We start from the raw sequence: 23,293 nt of genomic DNA, 5'->3' as shown, positions 1-23,293 counted from the left end.
ATTCCTATTTTTATAAGTACACTAGATACTGTGTATAAGAGTCCAAAGATACATCAAAGTGAGTGTTAGGATTATTTTCTTAGCTGCTTTTATTAAACTTAACTGCCAGTTCAAACAGCAACTAGGTCTTTGGGGAAAAACAATTGGAACTCCTTGGAAGACAGTACAAAGTAATATATTTAATGAGCGACATACAAAGGAAACTGAAATAATATACTCAAAGAGAGCGAAAGAATTCTTTTAGCTCACTTGTGAATGTTAATTCCATTTTGGCAATTCATGCCTCTACTGCCATGGCCAAGTGAATAGATGAAAAGGGGAGAGACTTGAATGTTTTTTTGTACTGTGCCTAGCACAACAGTGCCTTATCTTGTTTGGGGCCTTGGGGTATCACAACACAAACATTCAGTGATTGGATTAATAATAATAGAGTGAAAAGAATTGAGATTTCTCAAAACTTTCCTTTAATTTAGACTTCTGGCACTTTTGTGCCAGCAATTAATATGGAGAAATCTAATTCCTATTATCAGATCTTTTTATTAGTTTTATTTTCCAAACAAGTGTTGGCTAGAGCCTTTGCCACTCTTGGTAATTGGGGCTGTCTCATCTTTAGTAAACTCTAATGTGCTACCCATTCCTTCTCTGTTTGTTTTAGCTTTATCCAATCTGTTTTAAATACTCTCTCTCTCGTTCCTTGGCTTTTCCAGTGGGAAGTCTCTCAACTGCCATCCTGTCTTCAGGACTAGACTGTTTCAACACAATTTGCTTGACACATCACTGAAATATAAAATTAGAAAAATCATCCATTAGCTACCGGAACAATAGTTTTTGGCTGTTTCCTCTCTTTTTTAGCAGAGGGAACATGCCACTGCCACAAAGGAAATGCAGATTCACAGTTCTGTTGCTCCTAACACCGATCACAAGATATTCTGCATCATTTATACAACCCTTGATTTATCTTCACTGGAGCTTACAGCACTTTGAACACTAAAGATTATTTAACATAAAATGTTAATTCACATCCATTAAAGATTTGTTAGAATCTACTTTTAAATTGTCATACTCTAGTAAACATCAAGCTTCATGATTTATGTGGCCTAATGTCACCTATTCATAGCAGGTCAGGTTTAAATCCGGAGCAACAGAACAAGTTAAAGCTGCTGGTGTATTCTATAAATAAACTATTCTCTATCCACAGATGTGGCTTTTAAATTCTGACACTTTATTGGTGGAATCTTTGGGAAATTCAGCATCCAGCAGTGTTTTTACATTGTTTGAAGATAATTTGAGGCCTGATTCCAAGTCTTCAGGCACATGGAATGCAGTCAAAGTTCTTTATCATCCCTGCATTAAAAACAGGAATAAGGAGTAAGTATCGGCTCTTCTTTTATGGAGTTCTGTTCTTTGTTTGGGTTCGCGGTCCATAACAACAGTGTTTCTCCAATGAACCTTCTAGGTACAATTTAGACCAGGGGTGGGGAACTTTTTTTCTATAAGGGCCACTGACCCACAGAAAAAATCAGTTGTGGGCCACACACAGCCCCGCAGTAGGGAGGGAGGCGGAGGCTCGAGGCTTCCCCTAGGCTCTGGGGTGGGGTTAGAAATGAGGGGTTCAAGGTATGGGTGGGGGATCTGGGCTGGTGCATGGGGTTGGGGTATGGGAGAGGGTGAGGTCTCCAGCTGGGGGTGTGGGATCTGGGGTGTGGCTGGGGATGAGGTGTTTGGGGTACAGGAGGGGGCTCTGGGCTTGAGCCAAGGGGGTTGGAGTGCGGGAGCAGGCTCGGGGCTGAGGCAGGAGTTTGGGATGTGGGTGTGGGTGCAGGGTCTGGGAGGTAGTTAGAGTGTGAGTGAGGGTTCTGACCTGGGGTGCTGGCTCCAGCCGGGTGGTGCTTACCTCAGGTGGCTCCTGGTCGGTGGCACAGTGGGGCTAAGGCAGACTCCCTGCCTGCCCTGGCTCCACACTGCTCCCAGAAGTGGCTGCCATGTCTGGCCCCAAAGCGGAGGGGCCAGGTGACTCTGCGCTGTGTGACTATGGGTGGCACCCCCTCAGGTCCTATTGGCCATGGTTCCCAGCCAATGGGAGCCATGTAGCTGGAGGCAGAGGCAGCACGTGGAGCTTCCTTGTTTGCCCCTGCACCTAGGGGCTGGACATGTCGGTCACTTCTGGCGAGCTGCCTGGAGCCAACTGGACTTTTTACAGCCTGGCAACCCTAGCTTTGCCCCGCAGTGGGGCAAATCAGTGCTTGCGCCTCCAGCTCCGCCAGCGGGAGCACTGAGGCCTGGCAGTGCGGAGACTTGCTGCGGGCTGGATGAAATGAAGTAGCGAGGCGGATCTGGCCCACAGGCGGTAAGTTCCCCACCCCTGTATTAAGCCAATGAGAATCTGGTGGCTAAATTCCTGCACCTCACTTTGAAAATGTAGGGACCAGAACTGCATTATTAATTGAGCTACATTAGTATTACAAAACAGGTAGCTAATTGTTTTGCCTCGACACAGTATAATATGCTCTATTTTTCATGGTTTCCTTTTCATGTTAACTAACCGTACACACACAGCCTGATTCTCTCCCTGGCTTCCACCAGCAGAAGCTGGAAGGACCCAGGATGCGAGTTCCAAGTAATGGAAAGTCTACCTGAAGCTAGACAAACACACTGGCACAAGATGCCCACAAACTGCTGCGACATTTGGGGGCCTGGAACTAGCTAGTACAGCTCATAAAGTAGGCAAAGCTGACCAGGGCAGGGGCAGGGCAAACACAACATGTGTCAGTTCAGCACATCTCTTTAGTATCCTCCACCTGCACGACTCCTGTGGTGTCCTGCCCAGAATTTAAAGCTGCTCTCCCCTGGGAAGAGTGCCTGTTTGATGGCAGAGGTGATACTTCTGCCTGTCCTTACCTGGTGGCAGTTCTACCCCCTCTGTACAATTTGCACTTTGCAATTTTCATCTATCTGTTGCAGCTTCAGTCTTAGCCCTTTGCTCTGAAACGATGCCTTGTTATGCATATGGTCTGTTTAAGTCCTCTATTTTTAAGCCAAGAGATCCTCAATTCCACATGCTTTTCCTGAAATAGTTACAGTAAACAAGCACATTGATTGCCTAAATATCCATGAGCAATATATGTAAAATTTAAATGTGTGAGGATACCACTTCATATTCTTGCTAAATAGTAAATTAATAGTAGATTATTTAGTAAGGTGAAAGAGTTTTACAATTAAATTCTTTTCAAATATGATTTTACAGGTTCTGTGTGTGTGTGTGTAATTGTAACTTGCTTTGAAGCTAATGGTAAGACTTTTTTTTTTTTAAAGTTCAAACTTATTGCTGTTCATTGGTTTTTCTTGAATATGTCCAAGTCTACTAGAGTTTTCTTAAAGAAAATGTTTGACTTCTGCAGGCTCTGAAGTGTCAATTATGGAAGAAGAACACTGCCAGTGTTTTATATTTAGTTAAGGTTGCAATCATGCATTTAATAGCATCATTTTATATTTAAGCCTGTAACTGGTGGTGGATAAAGTTGCTAGAATATTACATTTGCCAATTACTTCAGTGTTTGCACAGCTGACAGAATAGGATTTGTTGGGTAATTTGTATTTCATCTATTAGCTCTATTACGGTAGAGCAGAAAGCATATATGAATAGTGGTTTGCGTTTGGTTTTTTTTCCCCTTAAACTCTTGAGGAAAAAAAAAGTGTTGGATTAAATAGGTATTATAAAACTTACCAGAAAATACCATATCTTGTGATCCTATTTTATAAAAGAAAAATATGAACCTCTCAAAAACTTGTGAGAATTTCTGATATTTATCATGGTATTTCCACAGATTGTATAGTGACTGCGTCCCCAATATACATAAAAACAATTCAAATACTGAATATTTTGAACATATTCTTCCATCTAATTCATAGAATGCTCAGATACTGTGAGCAGTGCTTATTTGTAGAGGAAAGATCTATTTCCTACAGAGTGATGTGATGATTAAAATTATTAATGCAGAAGGTATTGGAAAACATATTGCTGCGTGTGATATAGAGGCTATTTAGTGGCCCTAAATCTCTGTTATAGTAGTCTCATGTATACTGCTTAAACTTCAATGAGGATTACAGGTCTGTCGCATCTTACGCGCATTTAACATGTGCGATTTCAGCTTTGCGCGGTTGGGAGAAAGAAAAAAAAACAACCACGGGCGATTCCACCAGCATGAGACACGAATCTGCTGTTCCCACTAAAATATTTTTTTGGGGGGGACTTGACAGAAACAGCATGTCTTTAGGCCTGTGATAAGGGTCTCCTCTATAGTAACACTGGAGAGTTGGCAAAAAAAAAAAGTTTAAATAGTGTGTCTGCCCCGGAGTGAGTGTGAGATGGAAGAAGCGAATCTGCTGTTCCCATTATACTACTCAGTCCCCCTGTGCCTCTCATATTGTGCGCATCTTGCTGCGCTGAGTGAGATTCTGCTGTGCCTGTACTGTTTAAAAAGACAGTACATATTTTTCATACTGTATAACATGGCCCCTAAACGCAAGGCACCTACTTCATCTGGTGCTCAGCAGAAGAAACAGCAACATGTTCCAACGCTGGAGGAAAAACTGGCCATGTTGGACTTATTGAGAGACGGTATGTCCATCGCCAATGTGGCACGTAAATATGACTGCAACGAATCTAGCATCCATGCCATCAAGATTCAAGAGAGAGAAATTCATCAAGCCGTGGCATCAAGTGCTCCAGTAACTGCTAAGATGACAAGCCAAGTGCGTGATAAGATTTTAGTGAAGACTGAAAAGGCATTAAACTTATGGCTGGAAGACATAAACCGTAAACGTGTGCCTATCAATGGCAACATGTTGCGAGAAAAGGCTCTTAGCATCTGTGCGCTGTTCAAACCTCCCACCGAAGAGGGACAGCTTTCTAATAAGAAGGAATTGAAAGCCAGCCAAGGTTGACTTAACAGTTTTAGGAACCGCTTCAACCTCAAAAACATGCACACTACTGGTGAAGCTGCATCTGCCTACGAGGACGCAGCAAAAGCCTACCCTGAACAATTAAAGAAAATCATAGAGGAAAGGAACTATCTTCCAGAGTAAGTTTTTAATGCTGACGAGACTGGGCTCTTCTGGAAAAAAAATGCCCACCTGCACTTACATTTCAAAATCAGAAAGACAAGCCCCTGGCTTCAAAGCAGCTAAAGACCGTGTGACTGTGTTGCTTTGTGGCAATGCAGCTGGACATTTAATAAAGCCAAGCTTGCTCTACAGGGATGCAAATCCCCGTGTCCTAAAAGGCAAGAACAAGAATCTCCTGCCTGTGTTCTGGCAATCAAATAAAAAGGCTTAGGTGACGGCAGCATTATTTCTGAATTGGTTCCACAAGTGTTTCATTCTGGAGGTTAATTGGTACCTTGAAGAAAAAGGACTTGACTTTAAAGTGTTGCTGATCGTAGACAATGCTCCTGGCCATCCTGCGGCACTCCGGTTTGTGCATAACGATGTTGAAGTCGTCTTTCTCCCCTCTCCCCCAATACCACCTCCATCCTCCAACCTCTCGACCAAGGCGTCATTAGCTGTTTCAAGGCCACGTACACGAGGCTTACATTTCCACGGATCCTTACCGCTATGGATGCTGATCCCAATGTTAATGTGATGGAGTGTTGGAAGTCCTTCAACATTGCTGATTGCATCACTTATATTAAACAGGTAATGGATACAATCAAGCCTGAAACAGTCAATGTATGTTGACTGGAAAGAATGTGTGAATGATTTTAAGGGTTTCCCGACCATTGACAAAGAAGTTAAATGCATTGTTCAGGTGGCCAGGCAAGTGGGTGGTGATAGCTTTGTTGACATCCTCAAGGAAGAAATTGAGGAATTAATTGAGGGCCATAGAGAAACATTGACTAACGAAGAGTTAGAGGAACTGATAAAATCATCTACAGAAGACGAAGATGATGATGAACAGGAAGAGCCAGCAACTTGGAATTTTCATAAATTTTCTGAAGTGTTCCAAGCAGCGAAACGCTTGAATGATTTAATTTCTGAATATGATCCCTCTATGGAACAAAGCCTCAAAATCACACGTAGTATTATGAATGATTTGAGACCATACCAAGAAATGTTTGAGGAGCTCAAGAGACAACAGCGACAGTTGCCAGTCACCATGTTTTTAAAGAAAAAACAACCAGCAGCAGCAGAACCTACACAATCAACTTCTCGAGCTGAACCAGAGCCAACCACTTCATCTACGACTCGCTCTCCATCACCCAAGCCTGGCTCATTGTCTCCTGGATCGACATCAAGCCCTGATGACTCAATAATAGTGTTGTCAGGGGAAGAGGAAGACTAATCATTGGAGTGTGTACAATACAAGACTGGTGACTGTTCAGGTTTACAATACTGCACTGTACTGTACTGTTTTCATTTTTTATTCTTTCATTCTTCTGTCTCTCTATTATGTTATTAAAAATACCATAAAATTATATTTTGTATAAGTAATCTTTATTATATACTGTACTGTACATTGCCGTATACAATACATAATACTTTATGGGTGATTTAAGGGATTTTCAAGGGTCATTTTGACTATACATGGTTTTTGCTTTACACGCTGACCACGGAACGTAACCCCAGAGTAAGATGCGACAGACCTGTATTGCTGGAATCAGCGCAGTTTCTCAAAACAGAAGAAATTGTATATCAATGACTTGAAATAGTAAATACTTGCATTTTCAGCTGGTTCACATTTTTTATTCCGTATCTAAGAGAAGATTTGTCTAATCTGATTAGTCTGGCATAATGCATAGATAACAGCCATATATACTTAATGACTTGCAGTTTGGATACATTGATATCCAAATCCTATTGTGGATTGTTTACAAAAACAAGAATGCACATCATTTAGGGATGCAGAGGCAAAGAAAAATGTCAGAATTTAGAAAAGAGGGAGGTTCTTTTCTGTCGAAGGCTCCATCACAGAACTTTATTTGAGGCCTTACTGGCAGGAGTATGTGCAAGTGTCTCTTCCTCTAGTGGATTGGGTGTAGATTTTTTCCAAAGATTAATTAGAATTTATCTTTGGGGTTATTCAGGGTACATCTACACAGCAAAACAAAATAAAACATCCACTTGTGGCAGGAGTGGTTTGAGCATTGGCCTGCTAAACTCAGGGTTGTGAGTTCAATCCTTAAGGGGGCCATTTAGGGATTTGGGGATTGGTTCTGCTTTGAGCAGGGGGTTGAACTAGATGATCTCCTGAGGGCCCTTCCAACCCTAATAATCTATGATTCTATGAGGAAGTCTGAGAGCCAGGGTCAACTGATTCGGGCTTGTATTGCAGGGTTTAAAATAGCAGTGTAGACATTCAGGCTCAAGCTGGAGTGCCAAAAACTGGTGAGCGTCTCAGAGCCCAGGCTACAGCCCAAGACCATACATCTACACTTCTATTTTTGGTCCCACAGTGTGGACCAAAATCAGTTTTCCCTGGCTCTGAGACTTGCTGCCATAGGGTTTTTGTTTTACTGTGTAGATGTACCTTCGGTGGCTGCCAGATAGTCATGACTGAGATCTTGGAAAGCGCACTCTGACTTAGCTTGCAGACACATCAAGAGCAGAAAGAAGATGAGGGGTGACAACAGTAACAGTTGTTCCAATTTATCTTCCCTATTAGGGCATTTGCTTTAGTTATTTTTTTTAAAATATGTGTGTTGTCAGTAACTTTAAATAGCACAGTCTGTTGCAGAAAAATAAAACATACAAACTTAACTACCTTCTCAACATCTCTCCTTATTCAGATTTTCAGTGGATATTACTGTGAACTTATTGCTTGTCTTTTTCTTGTCTGAAGACTTCAGATTCCCTCTGCTTTATGCAATCTTTTGTGCTAACTGCGCCACTTAAAATATTTTTAAACAGACAAAAGAAAAACACATGTCTGTTTTCTTAAGTCCATTAACCAGGAATTATGAAATACTCTTTGTTTCAGTCTCATACTTAACATCTCTCACTGGTGCAGAAGGCCTGTTGCATGATGTAGACCAGGATTGTTCTTATATGCTGTAGCCCTTTTCATGTATGTGGTGTCCCAGAGTGTTCTCCAGAGCAGTGAATTACACACCCGTTGTGAATTGACTCTAGTCCTGAAGCTTGGACCGTGTTGCTTAGTACTACCTCCGGCTCAGCTGTTAGAATGTGGTGCTATCTGAGCCTTTTAGGGGCACTTTGACACATTCCCTATCCCAGGAGTCAGCAACCTTTCAGAAGTGGTGTGCCGAGTCTTCATTTATTCACTTTAATTTAAGGTTTCGCGTGCCAATAAAACATTTTAAACCTTTTTAGAAGGTCTCTTTCTATAAGTCTATAATATATAACTAAACTATTGTTCTATGTAAAGTAAATAAGGTGTCAGAATGTTTAAGAAGCTTCATTTAAAATTAAATTAAAATGCAGAGCCCCGGACTGGTGGCCAGGACCTGGGCAGTGTGAATGACACTGAAAATCAGCTCACATGCCTCCTTTGGCACCCATGCCATAGGTTGCCTACCCCTGCCCTATCCAGTCATTTTTTGCTGTATCTACCTACTTGGAGCTTCCAGGACAGGCATGAAAATTGGCTATATATAAACATGAGAAACAAACTGCAGTGACTTAGCTAGTGCTTTGACATCGTCTGATGACAAGCACTACATAAGAAGTACTTGTTATAATATTAGTACTCCCAGTCATTCAAGGGTGTCTGGAGACCTGTGGTTTTGTTCTAAGTTGACTAGTATTTTACTGGCAGGTTAATAATAATTTGCACTTATATAGCACTGTAAAAGCAGGTAACTGTGTCCTGGTAATCGGCTGTAGGACTTATTCTCTGCATTCGTGGACTGCTATGTACCCGGGAATCTGTCATCCCCAACTGTTTTCTTCAAGGATTTTCAGATAAGATGAAGAAAATGTCCCCTGAACACATTGAACTCAAACTCCTTTGCATAATATTTGTTTTGTTTTTTTGCTTTTAAAAAGAGTTTGGCACAAATCTTCTTGGAAAATAAAATGAAAGGGGGGAAAAAAGACAGTGTTCTCTTACTTTTCTACTCATGTTGCTTAAAGTTGAGAAAAATTGGGAATAAAATCTACAGCTTGTGTTTAAGCACAGTGCACAAACTCATCTAATTTAGACATTAGTGGGTCATTTATGGTTTATTTCTTAAAACGTTGACTTGAAAGAGTGTACCATGAGAAAACTTAGTAAATAAGAGATGAACAGCATTGGGACGTATGAGTTAAACAGCAGTATATTTTTATTTGCTCAGCATTGTTTTTGGTTTCTGCTGATCTGATTAAAGTAGCCATTGAGGCCATAGTCTGAAGATAAATAATATGGAATACATAATGGAGGGGGATTGTTGAGTGAGTCAGATTTGCTGGTGGGCTGCCTACTTTATGTATAAAATAAAGAAGTGAGAAAAAAAGCTCACTTGCCGATGTAGTGCCTTCATCTGAGGATTTTAGTTCTAACTAAAATAGAGAGCCTAGAAATGTTTCTGGTCTTAAAAGGTAATCACCATTTTAGTTCTTGGGCTGTTTTGTATGAGGCAATCATGGAGCCCAATTATAATCCCTTTGAAATCTGTACAGGATACTTTGCAAGAAAAGTAACAAAATAAAAAACAAAGCACCCCTCCTCTTCCCACTAGTTTGAGTGACTTTATAGATGTATGCTTATCCATTCCATTCACTACATGCTTTCCAGTTACCCTATACAGAAACCCTGTCTAAGCAAAAACATTTATACAAGTGTGATGGGGTAGTCTGCCATCCACAGTGCCTGGTTGTCAGCCCATCCCACTACCTGTCATGGCTGTTGGGGGGTTTGAAAGATCCTATAGGAAGATGTAGAGAGACCTAAGGGAGATAAAGATAGTGAGGAAGCAGCTTTAGGACTGAATAGCGCTTGGAGAGGGAATCCTGTTCCTGTATGTTTCAGGGCCCAGTGTCAGGAGCTTGCACAGAGAGTGGGGCAAGCCTCCCCTCTCACCCTATGAATTGGGAAGGAATTGGTAGAAAGTGGAATAGCGTAAAGCTGTTCCTCCCTCATAGCAGGGTAGACACTGACAGGAGAAGGCTGGCCTGATGAACCTTTGAGATTGGAAGGCTAGATGGGAAGGGTGTTTAGCTGAAGGGAGGGGCAAAAGTCTTGCAGCTGATTAACCTAAGGCAGCTGGGCTGAGAGACAGACTCCAGCTCCAGAAAGAGGACTGAGGAGAAACTCCTGCTTGAAGGATGGAAAGACAGATTATTGTAAGGCCAGGTTTACACTACACATGTTAAAGTGGCATAGCTATATTGCTGCGGCTGTAGCACAATAGCATAGACACTTTGTACATCAATGGAAAGGGGTTTTCCATTGCTGCAATTAATGTCACTCCAAGAGGCAATAGCCAGGATGACAGAAGAATGTTACCGTTGACCTATCCACATCTACAGTGGGATGTAAGTTGACCTAGGTATGGTGCTCAGGGTGCAAGATTTTTTACAACCTTGAGCGAAGTGGCTAGATGGACCTAATTTTTAAGTGTAGATCAGGCTTAAGGCAAAGATGCTCAAGACACAGCCCCAGTCCCAGAAAGAGGGATAAGAGGGAACTCCTGTTGAGAGGAGAGAGAGACTGACTATCTTAAGGCAAGGGACAGAGAAAACTGGTAGCAATTACAATCCTGCTGCTGCAGAGAAGAACCTGAGGCTAGCTTTTAGGAAACACTTCCGTACCTGGCCACGATGAACCACAAAGTCAAAGTGAAGGCCACAGAATCTCCAGATCTTGTGATGTTGCTAATGAGCAAGGTAAAAGTAGGAGCAGCCCAGGAAAAACAGTGGTGCTGAAGAAATGGTCATTAGCCACCTAAACAGGCCTGCCCCTGTTCTCGGTTCCAGCCTAAGAACTCTGGATTCCCCTAGCTCTTCCCCAGACCAATAGGGGAATCGTGGATGTCAAGAATAAAAGAAGCAAAGACCTGATAGAGGCTGGGATTGAAGGCCATTTGATCTTGTTTACTATTTTTTTTGGACTTTTTGGGTAACTGCAGGAACGGGAATGGACTGAGTAGTGGCATGATTGGAGAGCTAGGCCACAGACAGCAGACTGTTGTAGCACCAGAACCAATTAAGGGAGATGCTAGACTGAGAGAACCCTGGCAACGCCAAACCTGGATGCTACGAGGCCCACTGGAGGTGAGAGGTGTGATTACAGCACGTAAGCCCTCAGGGATGGAATTGAATTTTCAATGTACCCTAGGCAGACAATTAAAGAGAGAGGAAAAACATCATGGCAACAGAAAACATAATATTTTCCTTATAATTATTTGTAGTGCTGATAGTCAGGGATGAGGTCTCCTTTTATTGGTATGTAGCAAGGCAGAGCACTCACCGCTGCAGCGCCTCCTGCTGGTTAGTCTGGGAATTAGCTCTTCCAGCTTCGGTGCACCTCCTGGTGGCCAGTGTCTCCCTTGCTGCTGCCTGCTTCTCTCTTTTCTCCACCACACTTTAGTTTAGGCCCCACATCCCTCCAAGCTAGCGCCGTCCCTTCACCTGGGCACTGCCCCCTGGCAATACCCCACAATCAGAGGTCCTCCCCTCTCTAGGGATCCCCAAAGCCCACCTTGTCTCAGTGACTGACTGCCAGTCTTAATCTAGCCCCTTTTCTCAGGGGCAAACTAGTCTGAAATGGCCACTCATAATTGGCAAGGGGGTTTAGACCTGCTGTCTCTTCCTGGCCTGGCTGCACTGCTGCAGCCTCAGTACCCCACAGGGCCTTTTAGCCTGGCCTCAGCCTGGGGAACTCGCCTGGCCAGAGGGCCCCAGCTCTGCCTGTCCTTGCCCAGCACTGCTCAGTTTGGGATTCCCTCCTTTAGCTAGTAGCCAGGTCCTTCCCACTCCACCAGTGGAGTGAGACTCTCCCTGCCTAGTTCCCAGCCCTTTTATCAGGGCCAGCTGGACACTAATTGGGTGTGACCAAACCTGTGGCTGCCTACTCAATTAACCTCCCTCAGCTGTTTTCAGCCCCAGCCCTCTCCAAGGGCTGGCTTTTAACTCTTTCTGAGCCAGAGCGGGTTCCGTCCCGCTACATGGTACTGTACAAACACATCAGAAGATATAATTCCTGCCCTGAGGAGCTTTGTCAAATTTGTATTATTGTTTAATACTCTGGATTTGAATTTAGGGTTTCAAATAATTAATTTGCTAATCCAGTCCAAGAATTTACCGGTCCTCTGGAACAGTACTTGTTCCAAAGACACAGTTAGATGCCCAAATACCAGTGGGTATTGTAATACTTTTATTGTGTCTTTTTCAACACATTCATCTAATGGTGCATTTTTTTTGCAGACAATACTGTCAAGTATCTAAATCCTCCCATGTTACATTTTTCAGGGAATATTCTTCCATCATTAGTAGCAGTTAGGCACGGAAATCTCTTGAGTATCAATGGGAGAATAAATCCCTGTAAGTTAACAGAACAGTTGTCAAAAATTAAATTAATTTTAATTTTCATTGCCTGTACTTTGCTAATGAAAGTTGACCAGAATAATAATATATTCTATCTCTAATGGTTGATAGGGAGGAAGGAAAAACATTTGTTAACTAATTCATTGTGTGAAAGGATTCACAAAAAGCCTCCTTTGTCTTAAGAAAAAGAAGCAGAGGAAGATGAGTACGAGAGAAGGAAGATCTTGTTAAGGTACTGGCCTGGGATGCAGTGCATGTCTCTGGCCAAACCACTTAATCGTTATGTCTCAGTCCTCCATCTGTAAAATGAGTATAGAGACTTCCTTTCTGTCTTATCTGTTCAGATTGTGAGCCTATTCGAGCTACTGTTACACAGATAATAAATCTGTTGAAATTACTTACACAGGAAAGATGTGCCATCATTTCTTCCTACCACCTACGAAAAGAGTATTAGAAAATGCTATTGAGTCTTGTTGGAGAAGCATGTTTTGTACCTTCACTCTGATCCTTTCTTATTCAGGTATTTATTGATGAAGGAAATGTTATTATGTGGATGTTCTTCACCTTCCTCTCAGCAAGGCTCTTTCTCCTAAATATCTGCTGTGAAAATGGAAGAGTTTTCCTGTGGAGTAATAGGTTGTTGGCAAATAACATCTTATACAAACTGCCAGACTGCTGAGAGTAATAATGTTAAACACTGTTGAAGTTAAAGGGCTATCAAAAATAAATGAAGAAAATTGAAAAAATGAAGTTAGCAATGGCAGTTTGACCATGAGCTGGTCTTAGACAATGGTTTTTGAATGGAAGGGTACAGTTAGAGAAAATTACAACTTTCCCTTTACAGGTTTGTGCTGGAAAAAGTTTCATGGTCAAAAAGTTGTTGATAATTTTATTTTCTATTTCCTGCATATATTTAAAATATCTTTGAATTGTTTACAGATCTGGCACTCATTCTGTATCCGCCTTTTTATTGTGTTCTTCTAGCATTATTCTCTGTTTCTCTCTTAAGATTCTAATTGTGACTTCCAGAAATCGTACTAATGCATGTGGTTTTATTAGCTTCAGAGGAGCAGAGTGAGCTAGAAGACGGAGTTTGTGGCTGAAAGCCAGGAACTCCTGAATTCCATTACTATCACTACAATGTTATGATTATATCAAGATGCAAGTGCTGTAATTTAAAATTTGTATTATAACTGCTGGGTTTCAGTATGTTGATTTATTTCTTTTATTTATTCTGAGAAGGCCACCTCTATCTAGATATCTTGATAATGAGAAACCAGAAATTTGCTCAGTTTTCTCACTTCACTTCCAATTAGTCTTCATCAACCGAGGTATAGTTATCTCTGAAGCAGTTTTCTTATTTACTCTACTAGCTTTCAGAAATCATTGTACAGTAACTCATCTCTTTGAAGGTTCTAAAGTGAGTTCTAATTCAGTCTGAGTCCTGTTGTTTAAATTCTGTAATATTGCATGAACTTTTCCTTTTGAGCACCAGGAGTAGAATGTCCATCTGCATTCCTTCAGAGCTCTGCTTGCAGAAAATGAGGTAGACTGACAGTTGACTAACTTATTGAGCAAGGATCTTCATTCTTTTTTCTTTTTGGAACCAGACATTAGTTACAGTATATATTTCCACCCCTGAAATCAGGATAACTATCTTTTTACTGACCTCCTTGTAAAGCGCTTTGAGATCTTCAGATGAAAAGTGCTGTAGAAAAGCTAGGTATTATTATTTTTTTGTTTGATTTCTTTCTGTCAAAGTTTAACTAGGTTCAGTAATGTTAGTATCACAAATTAAAGGGAAGAAGACTGTTGGGATAAAACCTTGAGGACCACTTGTAGACAGTAACATTTCTATGTCCACTGTGTCAGGTCTGGGCTTGTCTATACTTCCGGATAAATTGGCACTTCTGTGATCGATGCAGTGGTGTCGATTTAGCAGGTCTGGTGAAGACAAGCTAAATTGAAGTCTGAGTGCTTTCCCGTCAACATCTGTACTTCACCTACCCAAGAGATGGAAAGTAAGTCAGCAAGAGAGCATCTCCTGTCAACAGCGCGGTGTAGACACTGCTGCAACTCAACCTAAGTTACGTAGATTTCAATTACCTAACTTACTTACTTAACAGCGTAACTTAGGTTGACTTAAGCATTAGTGTAGACCAGCCCTTAGAGAAGGAGTGTGATCTGGTGATTACTGGGCTAGGAGCTAGGAACTCATATTGTAATGCCAGCTTTCGTACTGTTTTACTGTGTGGCATTCAGGGGCGGCTCCAGGCCCCAGCATGCCAAGCGCGTGCTTGGGGCAGCATGCTGCCGGGGGCGCTCTGCCATTTGCCAGGAGGGAGGCAGGCAGGCCACCTGCGGCAGCATGCCTGCAGAGGGTCCGCGGGACCAGCGGACCCTCCACAGGCGCACCTGCAGGAGGTCCACTGGAGCTGCGGGACCGGCGACCGGCAGAGCGCACCCCACGGCACGTCGCCGTGCTTGGGGCGGCGAAATGTCTAGAGCCGCCCCTGGTGGCATTAGGACAGTCAGTTAGGGTGAGATTTGCAAAGGCAGCTAAGTCCTGTTTTCAAAAGTGACTTAAGCATTTAGAATCACTGAAAGTCAATGAGACTTAGATTCCTAAGTTCCTAGGTTATTTTGAAAATAGGACTTAGACTCCTAAGTCACTTAGGTGTTCTTGAAAATTTTACCTTTTGTATGCCTATATCCAAATCTGTATAATAGGTGATGTTACTCCTCTCACTAGATACTGTGACTACTGTTTGGACTGGACTTTGAACATATAAAAGGCTATATACATTTTAATTATTATTCTAAAAATAACGTGACTGCTACCTTGCTGAATCATTTATTATATGCTAATCTGACTAGAAAAAACATGCTATCAAGATTTCAAGATACATATAGTTTAGAGATTATTATATTCTAAATGAAACATCTTAATTTAAATAAGCACAGTTTGATCACCTCTCATGTCACTAAGTTTAATACTATTATGTCTTTTGTTTCATTAACATCAGAATTTCGGATAGAAGAACTGTAAAGTAGGATGGAAAATATAGCGAAGAAAAAACTAGATAACCATTGGTCACTGCTAGGAAGTTAATTTAAAATCTATTGTCTAAAGCAGCTGCAACATCAGTAGTTAATTCTACTATCATACTAAAGACTCAGAGTGAAAAATGGACTTTGGATCCTAAACCCTAAATTGATACTGGCTATGTTAGTCAGTTTCCGTAGTGACTATTTTGGAGGAATTTTTGTTGGCCAGATTGCTGGAAGATCAGCAATGTCACATCTGTATATAGATATTTATTTCACATTATTAACAACACTGCTTTTTGAGAGCCAAGTGGTTTAAATGTGACAATGATGTTATTACACTGAGGGTAATTTTATAATTGTGTAATTTATATCATTGTGAGCCAAACGATAGTAGCTTGTAGTATACTCATAAGCTTACAGTTTGTGGGTGTTTGCAGCTAGATATATGGACTCTGTTTCACATATGGCAACTGTAAATACATAACTCCAATAATATCTTCCAAACAACAATATCTGGGTAACAGAGTTTTATAGCTGAGTCATTTAATGAATGTAGAGTATAAACTAAAACTTGCCTTTAATTATATTACGTTATATGAATCTGTTCAGCAGACTGCTGACTGAACTATTCAAGGGTCAACTCTTGATTTACAGAACCCCAAAATACTGCCTACTTCTAAATTAATCAATATTTATTATTTCTATTGTATTCCACTCCCAGAGGCTGCATAAACTAATGCTGCTTGTATTGGCAAAATGACTTGGGTCACTAATTTTAGTTTGCATTTAACTTCTGTATCAATAAGGCAAAAGGGGGAATTGGGAGAATGGCAGATGCTGTACAACTTCAGTCTGATCACAGCTAATTTCTAAAGTTGTTTAGGGAATGATTCCATTTATTCACTATGTTTTGTGCAGGAATGCTGCTGTTGTAAGATGATGTTTGTTTATTTGGAAAGCTGCGTTAATCCAGGATGCACAGTAGGCCTTGGAACTCAACATTTGAAGAATGTCTTAGAGAAGAAAATCAGGGCTTGGGATTTTCCTGGCATTTTCTATTCAAAGGGGCCTATTCTGTTTGTGAACAAGTGACTTATTCAAGTTTCATTTATAACTTAGGCCAAAATCCAGGGACCCAGTACCCACCTTAAACACTTGGCACAGTATTGGCTGTCTTTGTGGATGTGTGAGTTTGGGGGAGAATCCTGGAGGAAGGAAGGAATCAATCCTCCCAGGCTATAAAGTTGATGTGGAGCTGCTATTTGAGAGGTTATTTCAGTCAAGTAGTTTCAATACAATAGCCAAAAGAGAGAGGAGTGGAGAATCCTATATAGTGGTGGACCACTGGACTCTAATCTAATCAAATTTCCTTAAGAAAGCAGATTGATGAGAGGTGTTCAGGGAAAACTTGGGCTGCAGGGAATGAAGCTGGGGGAGCAGGTTTCAGGAAGCTACAGAATTCAGCTTTGGTTGAGAGCCCAGAACTCATGAGTTCCAATTCCTAGCCTTTCATCTGAGAGAGTATGAATTAAGGCTCCTGCATAGCGTAGTAGGCTGGTCAGAAATTAATATGCAGGCATGTGTTCTGAGTCTGCACCTTGTGTTTTGTTTCATTTTGCTTGTTTTAAATAGAAATTTATTTTGTCTTATTGAAGTTATACCAGTATTTAAAAGAAAACTGAAATTTCCATTTTAAGATACTGTGACGCACTGTACCTCGGGGGAACACCCTACACCCCCATGTTCATCTTTATAAAATGATTGTGTGGTATCCAATGCAAAGTTTGTAATGCTGGGTGTCTTTGGAAGGCTCATGATGCACTGAGCATGGTAGTTATGGTGATGTTATAGTAATTGTTATAGTAATGGTATAGGCAGCAAAGAGTCCTGTGGCACCTTGTAGACTAACAGACGTTTTGGAGCATGAGCTTTTATGGGTGAATACCCACTTCGTCAGATGCATGGTATACTTTATAATTTCATGTATGTAGTTATGAGGCTGAAAGTGTGTCCTCATGTCTTAAAATAAGCCCTGGCAAAAACTCTCCAAGAGCAGAGAGGTAGTTCACACCTCATTAGGGCTGGTATGGGACAAACCCAGCCCAGCCTCACAGAAACAAAAGACGCTGGCCTAGGCAGCAACAGAAGAATCTGTTAGACTCTCGAGTGAGTCACCCCCCGTTCCTTTGGTCAGTTTGGGACTACAATGAAGTAATGCTCACCTAACTCTGAAAGAGATGGGTGCAAAGCCAAGAAGGAAGAAAGGACATGATAAAAGGGAAAGAGATTTACCATGCTTGTGCTCTCTCTCTCTCTCTCTCCCACCTACATCTAAAAACACACAACAAGCGACTGAAGCACTGATCAAAGGGGAGAGCCTGGCTGAAGGGAAACCAGCCAGCCTGTGGTGAGAAGCATCTAAGTTTGTAAGGGCACTGAAAGTGATTAAGATCAGCTTAGAATGCGTTTTGCTTTTATTTTCATTTGACCAAATCTGACTTTTGATGCATATAATCTTATAATCACTTAAAATCCATCTTTATAGTTTAATACATTTGTTTGTTTATTCTACCTGAAGCAGTGCGTTTGGTTTGACAAGCCTGATACATTTCAATTTCTTTGTTAAATTGATGAACTCATATAAGCTTGCAGAGTCCAGTGGGCTTAACTGGACAGTGCAAGATGGAGGGTCCTAGTGTCTGGGACTGGAAGTATTGGCTAGTGTCATTCGGTTGCACAATCCAAGGAGCAGCTTACATGCCAGAGGCTGTGCATGAACAGCCCAGGAGTGGGGGTTCTCACAGCAGAGCAGTGTAAGGCTGGCTCCCAGAGTCAAGGATTGGACCTCGCAGATCACTGGTCCAGATAACACCAGAGGGGAACGTCATAGATACTTGTTTATAATTTAAGAATAAACCTCTACCTCGATATAACGCGACCCGATATAACACAAATTCAGATATAACACGGTAAAGCAGTGCTCCGAGGGGGCGAGGCTGCGCACTCCAGTGGATCAAAGCAAGTTCAATCCACGCATTAAGATTTTTTGGCTCCCGAGGACAGTGTTATATCGATGTAGAGGTGTAGCTTCATTTTACAAAAGTAAAGAAGACACTTCTGTGTCTTTTTAGTACTTTTGGTGTGTGTGTGTGTGTGTGTGTGTGTAATCAAAACCTTGAGATATGGATATGAAGATTTAAAAAAATCAACAAGTGCATGCATTTTGCATTTCTGATTTCAGCAAGCTTCACAAGAACTATTTATTCTTTTATGCTTTGAGCAATATCTTTGGGTGTTAATTGTAAAGATGGCCAAATGACCTGTATAGACTCTCTCTCTGAAGTACACTTATTAAAATAGTGTGTGGAATAATTTGGGGGGATTTGTGTATATCTAATGAATTCTGGTTGATGTTAGGAAATTGCTGCATTATGGAATGCCTCAATGTATGTGGATTCCACCACTTACTTTCAGGTTTGCAGACCAGAGTTAGAGGTGGGATGTTAAACCTTAATGGTTGCCTCTTCAGGTGGAAACATCTTGAGGCAATGAATTGGCTGAAGCTAGGAGTCTAGTTCCTCCATCTTCTTTGTAGGGAGGGAGAAGTGCCGAGTGGAAAATCCCCCAGCAGCAGAACAAAGAAACCAGGTATAGTTGGTGGGACATATAAATGCAAGGGACTCTCAGACACACAGGAAAGTTGGTCAGGAAAGAGGCATGCTTTTGTAGCAGTGGGGTGTTGTTTAATTCTGTAATCAGTCGAGGAAGATGGAAGCTAGCTGACCTAGGGGGGGAGAGAGAGAGAGAGACTCCTTAATTCAGAGGAGAAGCCATGTGCAGAAAGGGGAACCTGGACTCCTCAGAGGACTGTGCCCAAACCCAAAGAATTCTCCAGAGTGGTGAGATACCCGAGGCAGGGAAATGCATACAGGTATATTTTTGTCTACATCTGTGCATTTCTCATGCTCTCTAAATAAAGAGTCATTTGTTTTAGAATCCTGTAGCAGGTCTGTTGGTGTGTCTGTGTTACTTCACTATAATGTGCCCCTGATGAGGTAAATGGTAAACCCAGAAAACTCACATGCCTGGAGGTCTGGGAGAGGGTATGTTTAAGCTATAGGAGAGCCTGAGGGAACAGCAGTGGTCCCAGGGGCAAGGCAACTGGGTTGTGTGGGGTGCAACTCGCAGGAGAAGGTGGAGAACAGAGGATCTGCCCTCTGAGAATATGTTTAGAGACCCCATTCGGGGACAGTGCCTGGGATCTGTTCAGACTCAGAAGGCTTAAAGCATAAAGGGCCCAGTGAGGTGGGCTACAAATGGAAGATCCTGGTGAGTGTCAGTCTAGAGGGAGCTCTATCACAACTGTGTGAATAACAGTGTGATATTAGTTTAGTGTGTTTACTAAAATATACTTTATGTATATATATGTGTGTGTGTGTGTTTTGTTTTTACGGCATAAAGTAGTTCGTTGCCTACAATGTGGGAAATGTGGGATTGATCCCAATCCGTGAGGAGTTTGTTCAAGTCTTCTGCTAGGAGAAGGGTAAAGATGACATAGGATATTAGTGGGGCAGGGAGCCCACAGGCAGAAGTAAAGGGATCTTCAGGGCTCCAGCAGGAAGCTCAGGTACTATAGAGGGGTTGAGGTACATATAAGAACCAAACTAAATAGATGTAGAATGTTACAGGGTGGGAGGAACCTGCATACAAATCCATTGGACAGTAAAACCGTTAGCATTAACCTGCCGCAAAGCTGTTAACTACGTGCTTACAATTTGCATAAGCAACAGATAATCAGCTTTAGTATAACTTTGGTTTTGTATTTTGTGTATTTAAAATGGATTAGTTTCTGCAATGATTTATCATAATTGGCTACTATAAATCCATTTCAAATAGTTAGACACATGAATTTCAAAAATCACTTCCCTTAGACAGCATGAGTTCAAACTGCTAGGTAGACATTTTTTCCCCTGAATTCATATGCAAGTGTAAATATTTTATGATGTTGCTTTAATGAGACCCAGTGGGATTTAAGACTATTTATCTAAGCCCTTATTAAACACAAAAAAATTTCTGTGTTTAGCCATGCAAAGCACAGTTCCTCCTCAGACAATGCGGTATGTTTTAGGAGTTGAATAGGACTTGATGGAGTGTAGCAGAAATAAAGGAAAAAAGTTATTTTTCCCACTAAGAAATCCTGTGGCACCTTATAGACTAACAGATGTTTTGGAGCATGAGCTTTCATGGGTATCGGCGCGTTAAAATCGATTGCTCGGGGATCGATATATCGCATCTGATCTAGACGGGATATATCGATCCCTGAGCGTGCTTATATCGATTCCGGAACTCCACCAAACCCAACGGAGTTCCAGAATCGACATGGCGAGCCGCGGACATCGATCCCGCGTGGTGAGGACGGGTGAGTAAATCGATTTTAGATATTCAACTTCAGCTACGTTATTCACGTAGCTGAAATTGCGTATCTAAAATCGATTTTACCCCGTAGTGTAGACCAGCCCTTTAAGGTGCCACAGGATTCTTTGCTGCTTTTACAGATCCAGACTAACACGGCTACCCCTCTGATACTTTTCCCACTGAGTATACTTTGCCTAAATAAGCACTAACAACTACTGTAAACGAATTAAACTGACAGCACCTCCTGAATTTTAAGGCTATTTCACTGCGTCAGAGGAATGGATGATGGAAAATACTGCTACCACTGCCAGAAGAAGGAGCTAGATACTGCTTGAGACACAAGTAGCAGGAATCAGACTGTAGAAAGGAGCCTGCCCCAAGCCCTAACGGAAGACTGTATTTTCCTGTATAATTATTTCTTGCTCTTCATCCACTCAACCTCAAGGGTGTTTTGCATTACTTCCTGTTCTTGACTTGTGACCTCAGGTGCTCCTTTTACACATTTCTCTACTCGGGCCTGCTTTAGCTGGGGGCACTGCCTCAGCTTTCTTTTGCTGGATCTGTAGGGAATGGAGAATTAAAGAGAAGTGTAGTTGCTGGGACACTATCCTTTTAGCTCCAACTTTGAACCCCAGACGTAGGTCAGGAAATGAAGGCCTTGCCAGGCAGGGCCTGGACATAACAAATTTGATCTAAAATAAAGTGGTGAAATTAAATCAAGTAAAATCTCTGATGAGGATTTTTAAGAAAAAGGGACCTCACATTTCCTCCTCTCTCAATGAATTATTAGTTCCTAACATTATCCTCTGTAGCAGACTGATGTTCATAAACACCTACACCATATCAGTTCTTTTTATATATTTATTTTTGAGTAAATGTCTACCATTTTCACCCCCACTATCTGCTGTTTCAGAATAACCTTTGCCTCTAACCTCTTATTCCTATTCCTTAGTACCAAAGATTGCATGATCTGTCTCTCGCTAACATTTCAAAGCTAACGGATGAATTCCAGTCTGTAATCATCCAGCAGGACTGCTGAAGCATCAAGGAAATAGATATTGCAATCTCCTGAAACTGAGTTCATCACTTCTGCAAGCATGTCCAGATTTCATTGGATAGGGCATTCCACAGTAAATCTTTTCTCAAACTTCAAACTCCTTTTCTCAGGAGAAGAATCCGTAAAGCTGCATAGTTGTTAGAAAGCCTTAAGGGTTTAAGCCACTCAAGAAAAGGCGAATTTTCTAAAGTCAGTGTCAGAAACCTTATTTGGGACCTTGACAGTGTAAAATACGCTAATACTCTGTATCTTCACTGTGAAGGATCGCATTCATCAAGGTTTCCATGTATGTGGCTCTGAAGGGCTATATAATGAGCATCTGCTGAGAGGATGTATTCATCAATATGGACTGCTCTACACACAAGGGGACGTGCATGCAGGTGGGACAGGCTCCTTTCTACAGTCTGGTTCCTGCTACTTGTGTCTCAAGCAGTATCTAGTTCCTTCTTCTGGCAGTGGTAGTAGTATTTTCCATCATCCATTCCTCTGACGCAGTGAAATAGCCTTAAAATTCAGGAGGTGCTGTCAGTTTAATTCTTTTACAGTAGTTGTTAGTGCTTCGCATCTGACAAAGTGGGTATTCACCCACGAAAGCTCATGCTCCAAAACGTCTGTTAGTCTATAAGGTGCCACAGGACTCTTTGCTGCTTTTACAGGTCCAGACTAACACGGCTACCCCTCTGATACCTCTAAGAGTGGGCAATGGAAAAGGATATGCTACATAATGTTCCAGCTGATAAACCCATAAACCTTTACTGTAGTAGACCTGGCAGCCTATTGTAATGATTTTGAAGGTTTTCTGAAGAAGTGCACCACTGGGCTGATCTGGCTTATGCAGCTAACCATTAAGCAGCATACGCACACTTTTTACAAAGTGAACAGTGCAGTGTTAATACAGGTTTTACAAAAGACTCTGAGCTCATCTTGAGTGACTTTGTCAATCAAACTAGAAATGGAAAAACTGCAGGGTTAACCTCTCCTCTCCATCCTCTAAAATCCTTTCCTCTTTCTGTAGTGCTGGTACTCACATCGCTCCTCTATGATTTATAATGTCATCAGTTGTTTCTTCATTTCTACTTGTTTCTAGGTACATTTTTTTTCCATTGTTTTGGACAACTTGCCTTTTTAGGCTATGCTGTCATTTGTGAGGTACTCAAATACTGCTGCCAGGGAATGGCTAGAAAGACTGCCATTTTACTGATAACAGCATGGTCTACTCTCCCTCACTTTGGGTCTATTCTGTGGGTGCTGTTCCCCTGGGAATTGCTCCGGCACTTACCTCTGTTG

The 23,293-nt window shown here is 41.7% G+C and overlaps 1 protein-coding gene across 2 annotated transcripts in view; it reads left to right on the top strand.

Moving 5' to 3' along the window:
- Positions 1-23,293, top strand: part of UBE3D (ubiquitin protein ligase E3D) — a 158,313-nt gene that overhangs the window by 42,166 nt on the left and 92,854 nt on the right. Inside the window, exons 8-9 of one of the 2 annotated variants that reach the window (XM_032772350.2) lie at positions 1,199-1,368; positions 2,584-2,911. In XM_032772350.2, coding sequence (XP_032628241.1) covers positions 1,199-1,368; positions 2,584-2,707 — 294 coding nt within the window. In that variant the 3' untranslated portion in view covers positions 2,708-2,911. Of the gene's footprint in view, positions 1-1,198; positions 1,369-2,583; positions 2,912-23,293 lie in introns of those variants that run through there. The other variant, XM_032772349.2, reaches the window with a different exon arrangement.

The sequence above is a fragment of the Chelonoidis abingdonii genome, chromosome 3, assembly GCF_003597395.2.
Source record: "Chelonoidis abingdonii isolate Lonesome George chromosome 3, CheloAbing_2.0, whole genome shotgun sequence".
Lineage (NCBI taxonomy): Eukaryota > Metazoa > Chordata > Testudines > Testudinidae > Chelonoidis > Chelonoidis abingdonii.
The sequence above is the reverse complement of the archived record's forward strand: the minus strand, read 5'-3'. Positions and strand labels throughout refer to the sequence as shown.